The sequence below is a fragment of the Coregonus lavaretus genome, assembly GCF_964263955.1.
Source record: "Coregonus lavaretus genome assembly, chromosome: 11".
In the NCBI taxonomy this organism is placed as follows: Eukaryota; Metazoa; Chordata; class Actinopteri; order Salmoniformes; family Salmonidae; genus Coregonus; species Coregonus lavaretus.
The window spans coordinates 45,647,498-45,666,315 of NC_139998.1; the positions used below are offsets into that span (position 1 = coordinate 45,647,498).

Sequence of the window (18,818 nt, forward strand, 5' to 3'; positions counted from 1 at the left end):
ACAATCCAAATCATAGTCTTGTCAATGCCCATTACACAATGCAAAAGTGACTAAACAATGCACAGCTATTTGCTAGTTATTGTTCATGCTCGTGTAGTAGGCATATTCGAATGTCAAGCTACAACCGTTAGTGATGAAACTGTCAACATCTGTTAAAATCAAGTTGCAGACATGAGAGTACGCAAAATGAAAGGGTTGCTTCTCTATGACCAAAAATGAATCAGCTGAACAGTTAAAAAAGCAGACAGAATTAGTTATATCAGTTGCTTTTTGTGTATGTTGTATGTGTGCACAATTTATGCCGAGGTCATCTACACCAACAGTTGGGCTCAACATTTGAATTGCACTCCTGAACAAATCAACAAGATTGCAAAGAAGCATGGTTTCCATAACTTGGGAAAGGTAAAACAATGTTAGTTCACTGTTTATTTATGTCATATAATGACTTGTATTTTTATATGTAGATCTTTTGGCATATTATGACTCGCTAATTTCTTCTGGCATATTATATTTGTAGATATTTCCAGATGGCAACTATTACCATATGGAGCAAAGACAGGTGGCAAAACAATCATTGCAGGCACACTATTTGCATAATCTTCGACTCAAAATGGACCCTAAGGTGAATAGCCAATAGGTCAATACTATCCAAAGTTGGCGGGTATAACCAGTCCCAGCATTGCTCTTATTGTAATGAGTGTAATTATGTACTTTCTGTTTCTTAGGTGCTTTGGTTTGCACAGCAATCTGGAAGGAGTAGAAAGAGGAGGCACTCTTTCACAACACCAACTGATCCATTTTTCAATCAGCAGTGGTACCTGGTATATGTCAACATTATGCTTTCATTTTTGTTTGAAGTTTATTTCCATAATGGAAGCTCTTTAGATTTTTGTTCAGCCTGTTTGAGGTTTTTCTGCCATGAGTGAAAACATATGGTTATCCCCGTTTTAAAACTGAAAAAATATTTTGTTCAATCTGCTTTTCCAGAGTGAGGCCTTTGATCAGAATGTGGTGGCTGCATGGGCTCGAGGCTACACAGGAAAAGGAGTGGTGGTGTCCATCTTAGACGATGGCCTAGAGACAAGCCACCCAGACCTTGCTGAAAATTATGTGAGTTATTATTATGATTTTTTAAAACAAATGCGCCCTGTATAATACAATATAAATATTACATTTACATAATTTAGCAGACACTCTTATCTAGAGCGACTTACATATTATATTGGTGCATTCAACTTATGATTTTTTTAAAACTATTTTGAAATGTTTTTTTTTTTTTTGTTCAATTAAAAAATAAATATATATATATATATTTTTTTTTGATGGGGGGTGGGGGAAGAACGATTACTTTATACTATTCCAGGTATTCCTTAAAGAGGTAGGGTTTCAAGTGTCTCCGGAAGGTGGTCAGTGACTCCGCTGTCCTGGCGTCGTGGGGGAGCTTGTTCCACCATTGGGGTGCCAGAGCAGTGAATAGCTTTGACTGGGCTGAGCGGGAACTGTGCTTCTGTAGAGGTAGGGGAGCTAGCTGGCCAGAGGTGGATGAACGTAGTGCCCTCGTTTGGGTGTAGGGTCTGATCAGAGCCTGAAGGTAAGGAGGTGCCGTTCCCCTCACAGCTCCGTATGGCAAGCACCATGGTCTTGTAGTAGATGTGAGCCTCAACTGGAAGCCAGTGGAGTGTGTGGAGGAGCGGGGTGACATGAGAGAACTTGGGAAGGTTGAACACCAGATGGGCTGCTGCGTTCTGGATAAGTTTAAGGGGTTTAATGGCACAGGCAGGGAACCCAGCCAACAGCGAGTTGCAGTAATCCAGACGGGAGATGACAAGTGCCTGGATTAGGACCTGTGCCGCTTTCTGTGTAAGGTAGGGTCGTACTCTGCGAATGTTGTAGAGCATGAACCTGCAGGATCGGGTCACCGCTTTGATGTTAGCGGAGAACGACAGAGTGTTGTCCAGGGTCATGCCAAAGTTCTTTGCACTCTGGGAGGAGGACACAATGGAGTTGTCAACCGTGATGGCGAGATCATGGAGCGGGCAGTCCTTCCCCGGGAGGAAGAGCAGCTCCGTCTTGCCGAGGTTCATCTTGAGGTGGTGATCCGACATCCACACTGATATGTCTGCCAGACATGCAGAGATGCGATTCGCCACCTGGTTATCAGAAGGGGGAAATATACACGTTATACTCTATGTATTTTAATATACAGTTGAAGCCTGAAGTTTACATACACTTTAGCCAAATACATCTAAACTCAGTTTTTCACAATTCCTGACATTTAATCCTAGTAAAAATTCCCTGTCTTAAGTCAGTTAGGATCACCACTATATTTTAAGAATGTGAAATGTCAGAATAATAGTAGAGAGAATGATTTATTTCAGCTTTTATTTATTTCATCACATTCCCAGTGGGTCAGAAGTTTACATACACTCAATTAGTATTTGGTAGCATTGCCTTTAAATTGTTTAACTTGGGTCAAACATTTCGGGTAGCCTTCCACAAGCTTCCCACAATAAGTTGGGTGAATTTTGGCCCATTCCTCCTGACAGAGCTAGTGTAACTGAGTCAGGTTTGTAGGCCTCCTTGCTCGCACACGCTTTTTCAGTTCTGCCCACACATTTTCTATAGGATTGAGGTCAGGGCTTTGTGATGGCCACTCCAATACCTTGACTTTGTTGTCCTTAAGCCATTTTCCACAACTTTGGAAGTATGCTTGGGGTCATTGTCCATTTGGAAGACCCATTTGCGACCAAGCTTTAACTTCCTGACTGATGTCTTGAGATGTTGCTTCAATATATCCACATAATTTTCCTTCCTCATGATGCCATCTATTTTGTGAAGTGCACCAGTCCCTCCAGCAGCAAAGCACCCCATAGCATGATGCTGCCACCCCCGTGCTTCACGGTTGGGATGATGTTCTTCGGCTTGCAAGCAACCCCCTTTTTCCTCCAAACATAACGATGGTCATTATGGCCAAACAGTTATATTTTTGTTTCATCAGACCAGAGGACATTTCTCAAAACCGTAGTCTGGCTTTTTTATGGCGGTTTTGGAGCAGTGGCTTCTTCCTTGCTGAGCGGCCTTTCAGTTTATGTCGATATAGTACTCGTTTTACAGTGGAAATAGATACTTTTGTACCTGTTTCCTCCAGCATCTTCACAAGGTCCTTTGCTGTTGTTCTGGGATTGATTTGCACTTTTCGCACCAAAGTACGTTCTGCTCTAGGAGACAGAACGCGTCTCCTTCCTGAGCGGTATGACGGCTGCGTGGTCCCATGGTGTTTATACTTGCGTACTATTGTTTGTACAGATGAACGTGGTAGCTACAGATGAACCAGACTTGTGGAGGTCTACAAATTTTTTTCTGAGGTCTTGGCTGATTTCTTTTGATTTTCCCATGATGTCAAGCAAAGAGGCACCGAGTTTGAAGGTAGGCCTTGAAATACAGTGGGGAAAAAAAGTATTTAGTCAGCCACCAATTGTGCAAGTTCTCCCACTTAAAAAGATGAGAGAGGCCTGTAATTTTCATCATAGGTACACGTCAACTATGACAGACAAAATGAGGAAAAAAAATCCAGAAAATCACATTGTAGGATTTTTAATGAATTTATTTGCAAATTATGGTGGAAAATAAGTATTTGGTCAATAACAAACGTTTCTCAATACTTTGTTATATACCCTTTGTTGGCAATGACACAGGTCAAACGTTTTCTGTAAGTCTTCACAAGGTTTTCACACACTGTTGCTGCTATTTTGGCCCATTCCTTAATGCAGATCTCCTCTAGAGCAGTGATGTTTTGGGGCTGTCGCTGGGCAACACAGACTTTCAACTCCCTCCAAAGATTTTCTATGGGGTTGAGATCAGGAGACTGGCTAGGCCACTCCAGGACCTTGAAATACTTCTTACGAAGCCACTCCTTCGTTGCCCGGGCGGTGTGTTTGGGATCATTGTCATGCTGAAAGACCCAGCCACGTTTCATATTCAATGCCCTTGCTGATGGAAGGAGGTTTTCACTCAAAATCTCACGATACATGGCCCCATTCATTCTTTCCTTTACACAGATCAGTCGTCCTGGTCCCTTTGCAGAAAAACAGCCCCAAAGCATGATGTTTCCACCCCCATGCTTCACAGTAGGTATGGTGTTCTTTGGATGCAACTCAGCATTCTTTGTCTTCCAAACACGACGAGTTGAGTTTTTACCAAAAAGTTATATTTTGGTTTCATCTGACATTCTCCCAATCCTCTTCTGGATCATCCAAATGCACTCTAGCAAACTTCAGACGGGCCTGGACATGTACTGGCTTAAGCAGGGGGACACGTCTTGCACTGCAGGATTTGAGTCCCTGGCGGCGTAGTGTGTTACTGATGGTAGGCTTTGTTACTTTGGTCCCAGCTCTCTGCAGGTCATTCACTAGGTCCCCCTGTGTGGTTCTGGGATTTTTGCTCACCATTCTTGTGATCATTTTGACCCCACGGGGTGAGATCTTGCGTGGAGCCCCAGATCGAGGGAGATTATCAGTGGTCTTGAATGTCTTCCATTTCCTAATAATTGCTCCCACAGTTGATTTCTTCAAACCAAACTGCTTACCTATTGCAGATTCAGTCTTCCCAGCCTGGTGCAGGTCTACAATTTTGTTTCTGGTGTCCTTTGACAGCTCTTTGGTCTTGGCCATAGTGGAGTTTGGAGTGTGACTGTTTGAGGTTGTGGACGGGTGTCTTTTATACTGATAACAAGTTCAAACAGGTGCCATTAATACAGGTAACGAGTGGAGGACAGAGGAGCCTCTTAAAGAAGAAGTTACAGGTCTGTGAGAGCCAGAAATCTTGCTTGTTTGTAGATGACCAAATACTTATTTTCCACCATAATTTGCAAATAAATTCATTAAAAATCCTTCAATGTGATTTTCTGGAATTTTTTTTCTCATTTTGTCTGTCATAGCTGACGTGTACCTATGATGAAAATTACAGGCCTCTCTCATCTTTTTAAGTGGGAGAACTTGCACAATTGGTGGCTGACTAAATACTTTTTTTCCCCACTGTACATCAACAGGTACACCTCCAATTGACAAATGATATCAATTAGCCTATCAGAAGCTTCTAAAGCCATGACATTTTTTTGAATTTTCCAAGCTGTTTAAAGGCACAGTCAATTTAGTGTATGTACATTTCTGACCCACTACAATTGTGACCAATTTGACATCAGACTGCACGTGACTTCCGTCTCGCTTCCGCATTGTCTCCGTGCTGCTGTGCTGTTTGTTGCTACTTGGCTACCTGCCAAACTATTCACGTTTTACTTTTAATAAACGTTTAATCAATCTCTGTGTTCAACAAATTTACCAACTTTTTAGTTTTGTCCTCACTCATCTTTTTTCGTTAAACTTTTTCACCCCGGACGTTTTATCCCGAGACAGAAGAGTCATTTTCCTGTGCGTTTTTGCTGCCAACTTTACTTTACTTTACTTTATTTTCCTTTTTTCCATCGCAACTTTTTTCCCTTATTCAACTTTTTCACTCCGGACGCTTTATCTGGACATGGTTCGTCAACATCTTCAACAGCCGAAGCTAAGTAGTAACATTAACATGATGTCTTCTAATTGCAGTCGCTGTACTCATAATATACAGGAGAACGATCGCCTTACGGCGAGAATAGCTGTGCTACAAGCCCAGCTTCAGACGCAATCGTTAGGCAAGGGTAATTTCAGTGTAGGAAAGGAAGAAACAGCGTCTGTGCCACCAGTAAGTACAGATAGTAACGTTAGTATAAATCCCCCCGCACAGTCCCCGCAGCCGGACAACTTTCTCATGGCTTCTGGAGGGAAATACTGTTGGAATGCTCAACCGGTGTCGCTCATTCAGCCGACAGAAACTTTCAACCGGTTTTCCCCATTATGTAGCGAGTCGGAGTCTGAGTCTGAGTCTTCTCTAGTCTCTACTCCTCCCGTTACGGGGTCTGAGACGCCGAAGGCTCCCACCATTAGCTCTGACAAATTGAAAACCCTAGTCATTGGCGACTCCATTACCCGCAGTATTAGACTTAAAACGAATCACCCAGCGATCATACACTGTTTACCAGGGGGCAGGGCTACCGACGTTAAGGCTAATCTAAAGATGGTGCTGGCTAAAGCTAAAACTGGCGAGTGTAGAGAGTATAGAGATATTGTTATCCACGTCGGCACCAACGATGTTAGGATGAAACAGTCAGAGGTCACCAAGTGCAACATAGCTTCAGCGTGTAAATCAGCTAGAAAGATGTGTCGGCATCGAGTAATTGTCTCTGGCCCCCTCCCAGTTAGGGGAAGTGACGAGCTCTACAGCAGAGTCTCAGCACTCAATCGCTGGTTGAAAACTGTTTTCTGCCCCTCCCAAAAGATAGAATTTGTGGATAATTGGCCCTCTTTCTGGGACTCAACCACAAACAGGATCAAGCCTGACCTGCTGAGGAGTGACGGACTCCATCCTAGCTGGAGGGGTGCTCTCCTCTTATCTACCAACATAGATAGGGCTCTAACTCCTCTAGCCCCACAGTGAAATAGGGTGCAGGCCAGGCAGCAGGCTGTTAGCCAACCTGCCAGCTTAGTGGAGTCTGCCAATAGCACAGTCAGTGTAGTCAGCTCAGCCATACCCATTGAGACTGTGTCTGTGCCTCGACCTAGGTTGGGCAAAACTAAACATGGCGGTGTTCACCCTAGCAATCTTATTAGGATAAAGACCTCCTCCATTCCTGCCATTATTGAAAGAGATCGTGATACCTCACATCTCAAAATAGGGTTACTTAATGTTAGATCCCTCACTTCAAAGGCAGTCATAGTCAATGAACTAATCACTGATCATAATCTTGATGTGATTGGCCTGACTGAAACATGGCTTAAGCCTGATGAATTTGCTGTGTTAAATGAGGCCTCACCTCCTGGTTACACTAGTGACCATATTCCCCGTGCATCCCGCAAAGGCGGAGGTGTTGCTAACATTTACGATAGCAAATTTCAATTTACAAAAAAAAAAATGGCGTTTTCGTCTTTTGAGCTTCTAGTCATGAAATCTATGCAGCCTACTCAATCACTTTTTATAGCTACTGTTTACAGGCCTCCTGGGCCATATACAGCGTTCCTCTCTGAGTTTCCTGAATTCCTATCAGACCTTGTAGTCATAGCAGATCATATTCTAATTTTTGGTGATTTTAATATTCACATGGAGAAGTCCACAGACCCACTCCAAAAGTATTTCGGAGCCATCATCGACTCAGTGGGTTTTGTCCAACATGTCTCTGGACCTACTCACTGCCACAGTCATACTCTGGACCTAGTTTTGTCCCATGGAATAAATGTTGTAGATCTTAATGTTTTTCCACAAAATCCTGGACTATCGGACCACCATTTTATTACGTTTGCAATCGCAACAAATAATCTGCTCAGACCCCAACCAAGGAGCATCAAAAGTCGTGCTATAAATTCTCAGACAACACAAAAATTCCTTGATGCCCTTCCAGACTCCTTCTGCCTACCCAAGGACGTCAGAGGACAAAAATCAGTTAACCACTTAACTGAGGAACTCAATTTAACCTTGCGCAATACCCTAGATGCAGTTGCACCCCTAAAAACGAAAAACATTTGTCATAAGAAACTAGCTCCCTGGTATACAGAAAATACCCGAGCTTTGAAGCAAGCTTCCAGGAAATTGGAACGGAAATGGCGCCACACCAAACTGGAAGTCTTCCGACTAGCTTGGAAAGACAGTACCGTGCAGTACCGAAGAGCCCTCACTGCTGCTCGATCATCCTACTTTTCCAACTTAATCGAGGAAAATAAGAACAATCCAAAATTTCTTTTTGATACTGTTGCAAAGCTAACTAAAAAGCAGCATTCCCCAAGAGAGGATGGCTTTCACTTCAGCAGTAATAAATTCATGAACTTCTTTGAGGAAAAGATCATGACCATTAGAAAGCAAATTACGGACTCCTCTTTGAATCTGCGTATTCCTCCAGGGCTTAGCTGTCCTGGATCTGCACAGCTCTGCGAGGGCCTGGGATCGGGAGAGACACTTAAGTGTTTTAGTACTATATCTCTTGACACAATGATGAAAATAATCATGGCCTCTAAACCTTCAAGCTGCATACTGGATCCTATTCCTACTAAACTGCTGAAGGAGCTGCTTCCTGTGCTTGGCCCTCCTATGTTGAACATAATAAACAGCTCTCTATCCACCGGATGTGTACCAAACTCACTAAAAGTGGCAGTGATAAAGCCTCTCTTGAAAAAGCCAAACCTTGACCCGGAAAATATAAAAAACTATCGGCCTATATCGAATCTTCCATTCCTCTCAAAAATTTTAGAAAAAGCTGTTGCGCAGCAACTCACTGCCTTTCTGAAGACAAACAATGTATACGAAATGCTTCAGTCTGGTTTTAGACCCCATCATAGCACTGAGACTGCACTTGTGAAGGTGGTAAATGACCTTTTAATGGCATCAGACCGAGGCTCTGCATCTGTCCTCGTGCTACTAGACCTTAGTGCTGCCTTTGACACCATCGATCACCACATTCTTTTGGAGAGACTGGAAACCCAAATTGGTCTACACGGACAAGTTCTGGCCTGGTTTAGATCTTACCTGTCGGAAAGATATCAGTTTGTCTCTGTGAATGGTCTGTCCTCCGACAAATCAACTGTACATTTCGGTGTTCCTCAAGGTTCCGTTTTAGGACCACTATTGTTTTCACTATATATTTTACCTCTTGGGGATGTTATTCGAAAACATAATGTTAACTTTCACTGCTATGCGGATGACACACAGCTGTACATTTCAATGAAACATGGTGAAGCCCCAAAATTGCCCTCGCTAGAAGCCTGTGTTTCAGACATAAGGAAGTGGATGGCTGAAAACTTTCTACTTTTAAACTCGGACAAAACAGAGATGCTTGTTCTAGGTCCCAAGAAACAAAGAGATCTTCTGTTAAATCTGACAATTCATCTTGATGGTTGTAAAGTCGTCTCAAATAAAACTGTGAAGGACCTCGGCGTTACTCTTGACCCTGATCTCTCTTTTGACGAACATATCAAGACTGTTTCAAGGACAGCTTTTTTCCATCTACGTAACATTGCAAAAATCAGAAATTTTCTGTCCAAAAATGATGCAGAAAAATTAATCCATGCATTTGTTACTTCTAGGTTAGACTACTGCAATGCTCTACTTTCCGGCTACCCGGATAAAGCACTAAATAAACTTCAGTTAGTGCTAAATACGGCTGCTAGAATCCTGACTAGAACCAAGAAATTTGATCATATTACTCCAGTGCTAGCTTCCCTACACTGGCTTCCTGTTAAGGCAAGGGCTGATTTCAAGGTTTTACTGTTAACCTATAAAGCGTTACATGGGCTTGCTCCTACCTATCTTTCCGAGTTGGTCCTGCCGTACATACCAATACGTACGCTACGGTCACAAGACGCAGGCCTCCTAATTGTCCCTAGAATTTCTAAGCAAACAGCGGGAGGCAGGGCTTTCTCCTATAGATCTCCATTTTTATGGAACAGTCTGCCTACCCATGTGAGAGACGCAGACTCGGTCTCAACCTTTAAGTCTTTACTGAAGACTTATCTCTTCAGTAGGTCATATGATTGAGTGTAGTCTGGCCCAGGAGTGTGAAGGTGAACGGAAAGGCTCTGGAGCAACGAACAGCCCTTGCTGTCTCTGCCAGGCCGGTTCCCCTCTCTCCACTGGGGTTCTCTGCCTCTAACCCTGTTACAGGGGCTGAGTCACTGGCTTGCTGGTGCTCTTTCATGCCGTCCCTAGGAGGGGTGCGTCACTTGAGTGGGTTGAGTTACTGACGTGATCTTCCTGTCTGGGTTGGCGCCCCCCCTTGGTTTGTGCTGTGGTGGAGACCTCTGTGGGCTATACTCGGCCTTGTCTCAGGATTGTAAGTTGGTGGTTGAGGATATCCCTCTAGTGGTGCGGGGGCTGTGCTTTGGCAGAGTGGGTGGGGTTATATCCTTCCTGTTTGGCCCTGTCCGGGGGTTTCTTCGGATGGGGCCACAGTGTCTCCGGACCGCTCCTGTCTCAGCCTCCAGTATTTATGCTGCAGTAGTTTATGTGTCGGGGGGCTGGGGTTAGTTGGTTATACCTGGAGTACTTCTCCTGTCTTATCCAGTGTCCTGTGTGAATTTAAGTATGCTCTCTCTAATTCTCTCGTTCTCTCTTTCTCTCTGAGAACCTGAGCCCTAGGACCATACGTCAGGACTACCGGGCATGATGACACCTTGCTGTCCCCAGTCCGCCTGGCCTTGCTGCTATTCCAGTTTCAACTGTTCTGCCTGCGGTTACGAAACCCCTACCTGTCCCAGACCTGCTGTTTTCAACTCTTAATGATCGGCTATGAAAAGCCAACTGAGAGACCTGAGCCCTAGGACCATACGTCGGGACTACCGGCCGTGGTGACTCCTTGCTGTCCCCAGTCCGCCTGGCCTTGCTGCTATTCCAGTTTCAACTGTTCTGCCTGCGGTTATGGAACCCCTACCTGTCCCAGACCTGCTGTTTTCAACTCTTAATGATCGGCTATGAAAAGCCAACTGAGATTTATTCCTGATTATTATTTGACCATGCTTGTCACTTATGAACATTTTTGAACATCTTGGCATGGTTCTGTTATAATCTCCACCCGGCACAGCCAGAAGAGGACTGGCCACCCCTCATAGCCTGGTTCCTCTCTAGGTTTCTTCCTAGGTTTTGGCCTTTCTAGGGAGTTTTTCCTAGCCACCGTGCTTCTACACCTGCATTACTAGCTGTTTGGGGTTTTAGGCTGGGTTTCTGTACAGCACTTCGAGATATTAGCTGATGTAAGAAGGGCTATATAAAATAAAATTGATTGAAAATTGATTGATACAGTGAATTATAAGTGAAATAATCTGTCTGTAAACAATTTTTGGAAAAATTACTTCTGTCATGCACAAAGTAGATGTCCTAACGGACTTGCCAAAACTATAGTTTGTTAACAAGAAATGTGTGGAGTGGTTGAAAAATGAGTTTTAATAACTCCAACCTAAGTGTATGTAAACTTCCGACTTCAATTGTATATACAGTACCAGTCAAAAGTTTGGACACACCTACTCATTCCAGGGTTTTTCTTTATTTTTACTATTATTGTACAATAATAGTGAAGACATCAAAACTATGAAATAACACATATGGAATCATGTAGTAACCAAAAAAGTGTTAAACAAATCAAAATATGTTATTTGAGATTCTTCAAAGGAGCCACCCTTTGCATTGATGACAGCTTTGCACACTCTTGGCATTCTCTCAACCAGCTCCATGAGGTAGTCACCTGGAATTCATTTCAATTAACAGGTGTGCTTTGTTAAAAGTTAATTTGTGGAATTTCTTTCCTTCTTAATGCGTTTGAGCTAGTCAGTTGTGTTGTGACAAGGTAGGGAGGGTATACAGAAGATAGCCTTATTTGGTAAAAGACCAAGTCCATATTATGGCAGGAACAGCTCAAATAAGCAAAGAGAAACGACAGTCCATCATTACTTTAAGATATGAAGGTCAGTCAATCCAGAACATTTCAAGAACTTTGAAAGTTTCTTCAAGTGCAGTCGCAAAAACCATCAAGCGCTATGATGAAACTGGCTCGCATAAGGACCGCCACAGGAAAGGAAGACCCAGAGTTACCTCTGCTGCAGAGGATAAGTTCATTAGCGTTACCAGCCTCAGAAATTGCAGCCCAAATAAATGCTTCAGAGAGTTCAAGTAACAGACACATCAACATCAACTGTTCAGAGGAGACTGCATGAATCAGGCCTTCATGGTCGAAGAAGAGACTTGCTTGAGCCAAGAAACACGAGCAATGGACAATAGACCGGTGGAAATCTGTCCTTTGGTCTGATGAGTCCAAATTTGAGGTTTTTGGTTCCAACCGGCGTGTCTTTGTGAGACGCAGAGTAGGTGAACGGATGATCTCCGCATGTGTAGTTCCCACCATGAAGCATGGAGGAGGAGGTGTGGGGGTGCTTTGCTGGTGACACTCTCTGGGATTTATTTAGAATTCAAGGCACACTAACCAGCATGGCTACCACAGCATTCTGCAGCGATACACCATCCCATCTGGTTTGCGCTTAGTGGGACTATCATTTGTTTTTCAACAGGACAATGACCCAACACACCTCCAGGCTGTGTAAGCGCTATTTGACGAAGAAGGAGAGTGATGGAGTGCTGCATCAGATGACATGGCCTCCACAATCACCCAACCTCAACCCAATTGAGATAGTTTGGAATGAGTTGGACCGCAGAGTGAAGGAAATGCAGCCATCAAGTGCTCAGCATATGTGTTAACTCCTTCAAGATCCTTTGCCAAGAGTGTGCAAAGCTGTCATCAAGGCAAAGGCTGGCTACTTTGAAGAATCTAAAATATTTTGATTTGTTTAACACCTTTTTGGTTACTACATGATTCCATATGTGTTATTTCATAGTTTTGATGTCTTCACTATTATTCTACAATGTAGAAAATAGTAAAAATAAAGAATAACTAAAAATAACTAAAAAATCCAGAAAAACGCATGTTTTAATAAATTGATTTGCATTTTAATTAGGGAAATAAGTATTTGACCCCTCTGCAAAACAAGACTTAGTACTTGGTGGCAAAACCCTTGTTGGCAATCACAGAGGTCAGACGTTTCTTGTAGTTGGCCACCAGGTTTTCACACATCTCAGGAGGGATTTTGTTCCACTCCTCTTTGCAGATCTTCTCCAAGTCATTAAGGTTTCGAGGCTGACGTTTGGCAACTCGAACCTTCAGCTCCCTCCACAGATTTTCTATGGAATTAAGGTCTGGAGACTGGCTAGGCCACTCCAGGACCTTAATGTGCTTCTTCTTGAGCCACTCCTTTGTTGCCTTGGCCATGTGTTTTCGGTCATTGTCATGCTGGAATACCCATCCACGACCCATTTTCAATGTCCTGGCTGAGGGAAGGAGGTTCTCACCCAAGATTTGACGGTACATGGCCCCGTCCATCGTCCCTTTGATGCGGTGAAGTTGTCCTGTCCCCTTAGCAGAAAAACACCCCCAAAGCATAATGTTTCCACCTCCATGTTTGACGGTAGGGATGGTGTTCTTGGGGTCATAGACAGCATTCCTCCTCCTCCAAACACGGCGAGTTGAGTTGATGCCAAAGAGTTCCATTTTGGTCTCATCTGACCACAACACTTTCACCCAGTTCTCCTCTGAATCATTCAGATGTTCATTGGCAAACTTCAGACGGCCCTGTATAAGTGCTTTCTTGAGCAGGGGGACCTTGCGGGCGCTGCAGGATTTCAGTCCTTCACGGCATAGTGTGTTACCAAATGTTTTCTTGTTGACTATGGTCCCAGCTGCCTTGAGATCATTGACAAGATCCTCCCGTGTAGTTCTGGGCTGATTCCTCACCGTTCTCATGATCATTGCAACTCCACGAGGTGAGATCTTGCATGGAGCCCCAGGCCGAGGGAGATTGACAGTTATTTTGAGTTTCTTCCATTTGCGAATAATCGCACCAACTGTTGTCACCTTCTCACCAAGCTGCTTGGCGATGGTCTTGTAGCCCATTCCAGCCTTGTGTAGGTCTACAATCTTGTCACTGACATCCTTGGAGAGCACTTTGGTCTTGGCCATGGTGGAGAGTTTGGAATCTGATTGATTGATTGCTTCTGTGGACAGGTGTCTTTTATACAGGTAACAAGCTGAGATTAGGAGCACTCCCTTTAAGAGTGTGCTCCTAATCTCAGCTCGTTACCTGTATAAAAGACACCTGGGAGCCAGAAATCTTTCTGATTGAGATGGGGTCAAATGCTTATTTCCCTCATTAAAATGCAAATCAATTTATAACATTTTTGACATGCATTTTTCTGGATTTTTTTGTTGTTATTCTGTCTCTCACAGTTCAAATAAACCTACCATTAAAATTATAGACTGATCATTTCTTTGTCAGTGGGCAAACGTACAAAATCAGCAGGGGATCAAATACTTTTTTCCCTCACTGTACAGGTCTTTAACAAAGTCCAGCCAACCTATTGATACAGGATGCAGTGATGCGTATCAAAACAGTCACCTGTAACAAACCGAAGGGCACAATGGTAGATGACATCCGAAGGTTTAAGATTAGTAGCAGCTTCACTTTGATAAATAATATCACCATAATCAAGAACAGATAAAAAGGTTGACTGAATAATCAGCTTCTGACTGCTTTGCTTATTAAGATTAATATTGTAGGCACATGATTGTGATTTGTTAGTCATTAACACAATGGAAAAATCTAATTATTGAAATAGCATGGGCGACCAAGAAAAACAAATCGGTACAATTTAAGGCCATGTGGCAAACATTAATGCAGGCACTAGGGATGGAGGTGTGAGCATGCAGGTCTGGCCAGAGGAGATGTAGTCGTTGTTTATGTGCGTCTGTAAGTTGTTGTTCGTATGTGTATGTTAGTATTTGGTGTAAATGTTTTGTTGTTGAAAAAGACAAATAAAATATTATAAAAAAATAAAAAAAGACAAGTGGCAAATTATCCTTATAAAGACCTAATGTATTGCATTGTACCTGGAGGATCCACAGGCTAGCTATGACATGAATGATAATGACCCCAACCCAGACACTCAATACTCTCTGACCAGACCGAAGAGGTAATTTGATGTGATGTTATTAGGATTTTAATGCAAGATATTATATAATGTAGCATGTATGAAGGGAACTATGTGACGACATTCTGAATGGATGAACCCCTTTTGTCCTCTGCTCCATAGGCATGGAACACGGTGTGCTGGGGTGGTGGCAGCGGTGGCAAATAATGGAGTGTGTGGGGTTGGAGTGGCATATCAGGCCAAGATCGGAGGCAAGTATTACCCATACATTCACTCATTCTCTCTCTGTTAATAGCATACAGAACAGTACGGTAATTATCCTGCTTTCATTTTCATCCTGGCCTTTTCTGTTTTGTCCAGGAGTTCGGATGTTGGATGGACAAGTGACTGACCTGATAGAAGCCATGTCCTTACATTTCAATCAGCAGCACATTGACATCTACAGCTCTAGCTGGGGACCTGAAGATTTGGGGACGAATTTGGAGGGGCCAAACACATTAGCCCAAGAAGCCTTTATCAGAGGCATTACCAATGTATGGCACAACTTGTACCGGTCATCCTATATTACCTGTTTCATCAGTATTGTCAATTTTGTTAGATAAGGTGAAACAATGTAATCGGCATGGCAACTAGAGCAGTAAGATCATACAATGAGTCTTAAACACATTCAATACCTTACAGGGCCGAGGTGGCTTGGGTTCCATTTACATCTGGGCTTCAGGCAATGGGGGCGCCAGCTTTGACAACTGCAACGGCTACACCAATAGCATTTACACGTTGTCTGTTGGTAGTACCACTGAGAGGGGAACTCTGCCCTTCTACAGTGAACCCTGCTCTGCCATTCTAACAACTACCTACAGTGGTGGCAGCTTTCATCACCGCAGAATTGTAAGTGTCTTTTTCCCCAACTCATCCCATGTTAGTGTTTTCAACATTCATATAATTTCTTTTAAAATATGCATTTAGAGTGACAAAGCATTCTGTTAAATCTTTGACTAGTTTAGCTTTAGATTAATCATGCTTAAAAAGTAGTCACATAAATGCAAAAGGCTGCTGAAGACGTGTGGAACTTGAAAAAGGTCTATATTTATCTCACATTTACCATCTACAGCAACAAATGAAATGACATTTTATTTGCCACATGCGCCGAAAACAACAGGTGTAGACCTTACAGTGAAATGCTTACTTACAAGCCCTTAACCAATAATGCAGTTTTAAGAAGAAAAAAAATGTTAAGTAAAAAATAGATAAGTAAAAAATAAAAATAGCAAATAATTAAAGAGCAGCAGTAAAATAAAATAACAGTAGGGAGGCTATATACAGGGGGTACCGGTACAGAGTTAGTCGAGGTAATTGGGGTAATATGTACATGTGGGTAGAGTTAAAGTGGTTATCCCACTGGCTATAGGGTGAACGCACCAATTGGTGAGTCGCTCTGGATAAGAGCGTCTGCTAAATGACGTAAATGTGCCCTTGAGCAAGGCACTTAACCCTAATTGCTCCTGTAAGTCGCTCTGGATAAGAGCGTCTGCTAAATGACTAAAATGTAAATGTAAATAATAAACAGAGTAGCAGCAGCGTAAAAGAGGGGGTGGGGGGGACAATGCAAATAGTCCGGGTAGCCATGATTAGCTGTTCAGGAGTCTTATGGATTGGGGGTAGAAGCTGTTAAGAAGCCTTTTGGACCTAGACTTGGCGCTCCGGTACCGCTTACCGTGTGGTAGCAGAGAGAACAGTCCATGACTAGGGTGGCTGGAGTCTGACAATTTTTAGGGCCTTCCTCTGACAGTAAGCAAAGCCTCAACAAAATACCTAGATGTTGTTTCCCTTTCAGGTCACCACCGACCTGCATCAGTCTTGCACCTCAGACCATACTGGGACCTCTGCCTCTGCCCCTCTGGCTGCTGGGATCATTGCACTGGCTCTGGAGGCAAAGTAACCATTCCCTTGTCTCTGTACCTGTAACTCAATAACCTATTTGTTGTAAGTTTGAGGCTTTGTGTCATCGAGAAAGATGATAATATCCCAACTTCTCTCACAGCCCGACACTTAACTGGCGTGATGTGCAACACCTCGTGGTGCGAGCATCTAGACCGGCAGATCTTCAAACGCATGATTGGCGGACCAATGGTGTCGGAAGACCTGGTGAGACACAAAGCACTACCTTCTAGTGTTAGGTAGTTGACCATTTAGGGAAACTTTGATGTGATTTGCTAGACTGTAGGGCCTGAAATTGAGTTGGAATTAGTGAACTGGGCTGCGTTTAGACAGTCAGCCCAATTCTGATATTATTTTCACTAATTGGTCTTTTGACCAATCAGATCCGCTCTGAAAAAGATCTGATGTGATTGGTCAAAAGACCAATTAGTGGAAAAAATATAAGAATAGGGCTCCTGTGAAAACGCAGCTATAACATCATACACCTGATTTGCTTTATTGTAGTCAGCCATTACTATGGATATGGGCTACTGGATGCAGGGAGACTTGTGGACTTGGCCAGTAAATGGAAAGCAGTCAGACCTAAAAGGAAATGCACCATTGACCTCATTACCAGAGCCATGTAAGGAAAACACCCTTGCCCTTTCATCTCACTTATGGATAGTTAGTAGGAAAACAGCCACTTATCAGTGTGTTCTACAGCGGTTTACAGTAAACATAAACATGATATTCAGATTTTCTTGAGCATGAACAGAAGTGGAGGCTGGTGGGAGGAGCTATAGGACGGGCTCATTGTAATGGCTGGGATGCAATACATGGAACGTAGTCAAACGTGATTTCCATATGTGCGGTGTTTGATACCATTCCATTCCAGCCATTACAATGAGGCCGTCCTATAGCTCCTCCCACCAGCCACCACTAATAAAGTAATTCCACTAATTCATAATACCAACTTGGCCAGTTAGATTTGTTATACCTGATGCTCTGTCTGTCTGACAGTGAACTCCGCAGGAAACTGACATTGAGGTGGAATGTGAAAGCTGGATTCTGTCTCTGGAGCACATCCAGGCCCGTCTTACACTGACCTACACTGACCTACAGTTGTGGTCAGATGAGACCAAAATCGAGCTATTTGGCATCAACTCAACTCGCCGTGTTGGGAGGAGGAGGAATGCTGCCTATGACCCCAAGAACACCATCCCCACCGTCAAACATGGAGGTGGAAACATTGTGCTTTGGGGGTGTTTTTCTACTAAGGGGACAGGACAACTTCACTGCATCAAAGGGACGATGGACGGGGCCATGTACCGTCAAATCTTGGGTGAGAACCTCCTTCCCTCAGCCAGGGCATTGAAAATGGGTCGTGAATGGGTATTCCAGCGTGACAATGATCCAAAACACACGGCCAAGGCAACAAAGGAGTGGCTCAAGAAGAAGCACATTAAGGTCCTGGAGTGGCCAAGCCAGTCTCCAGACCTTAATCCCATAGAAAATCTGTGGAGGGAGCTGAAGGTTCGAGTTGCCAAACGTCAGCCTCGAAACCTTAATGACTTGGAGAAGATCTGCAAAGAGGAGTGGGACAAAATACCTCCTGAGATGTGTGCAAACCTGGTGGCCAACCACAAGAAACGTCTGACCTCTGTGATTGCCAACAAGGGTTTTGCCACCAAGTACTAAGTCATGTTTTGCAGAGGGGTCAAATACTTATTTCCCTCATTAAAATGCAAATCAATTTATAACATTTATTACATGCGTTTTTCTGGATTTTTTTGTTGTTATTCTGTCTCTCACTGTTCAAATAAACCTACCATTAAAATTATAGACTGATAATTTCTTTGTCAGTGGGCAAACGTACAAAATCAGCAGGGGATCAAATACTTTTTTCCCTCACTGTATGTATATTTACAAAAACATTTGAGGGATTGGAAATGATGCAGACAATTACATTGATGGAAGTTGATCTACCCCCAACCCCAGAAAAAGAAAAAGAAATAAAAAATACATAAAGTAGGAAAGCATATACACACTGTTGTCATAAGGTAGAATAAATATTATACATACGGCATAATGGTGAAGTATCAGGGTTTCAGTATGCAACAACAGGTCCAAGTGTGACCTATCTTTTCTTCAGTGTACTAAAATATTCCAATCCAATGTTGCTTCACAGGCTTTACGATAAAACGTCTACAGGTTTCTCAGACTGGGCCTTCATGAGTATACACTGCTGGGATGAGGATCCCTCCGGCTATTGGGTTCTACGGATAGAAAACCGAGATTCA

General features: G+C 43.2%; 1 protein-coding gene across 1 annotated transcript; it reads left to right on the top strand.

Moving 5' to 3' along the window:
* Positions 1–610: 610 nt before the first annotated feature.
* Positions 611–17,165, top strand: LOC311137557 (proprotein convertase subtilisin/kexin type 4-like; the record flags this gene model as incomplete). Its single annotated transcript, XM_084172074.1, has 10 exons — positions 611–622; positions 726–821; positions 988–1,110; positions 14,567–14,643; positions 14,764–14,852; positions 14,962–15,134; positions 15,283–15,489; positions 16,436–16,536; positions 16,643–16,746; positions 17,044–17,165. The coding sequence occupies 10 exons, from the start codon at positions 611–613 to the stop codon at positions 17,163–17,165; spliced, it is 1,104 nt and encodes a 367-aa protein (XP_084028200.1).
* Positions 17,166–18,818: the final 1,653 nt, after the last annotated feature.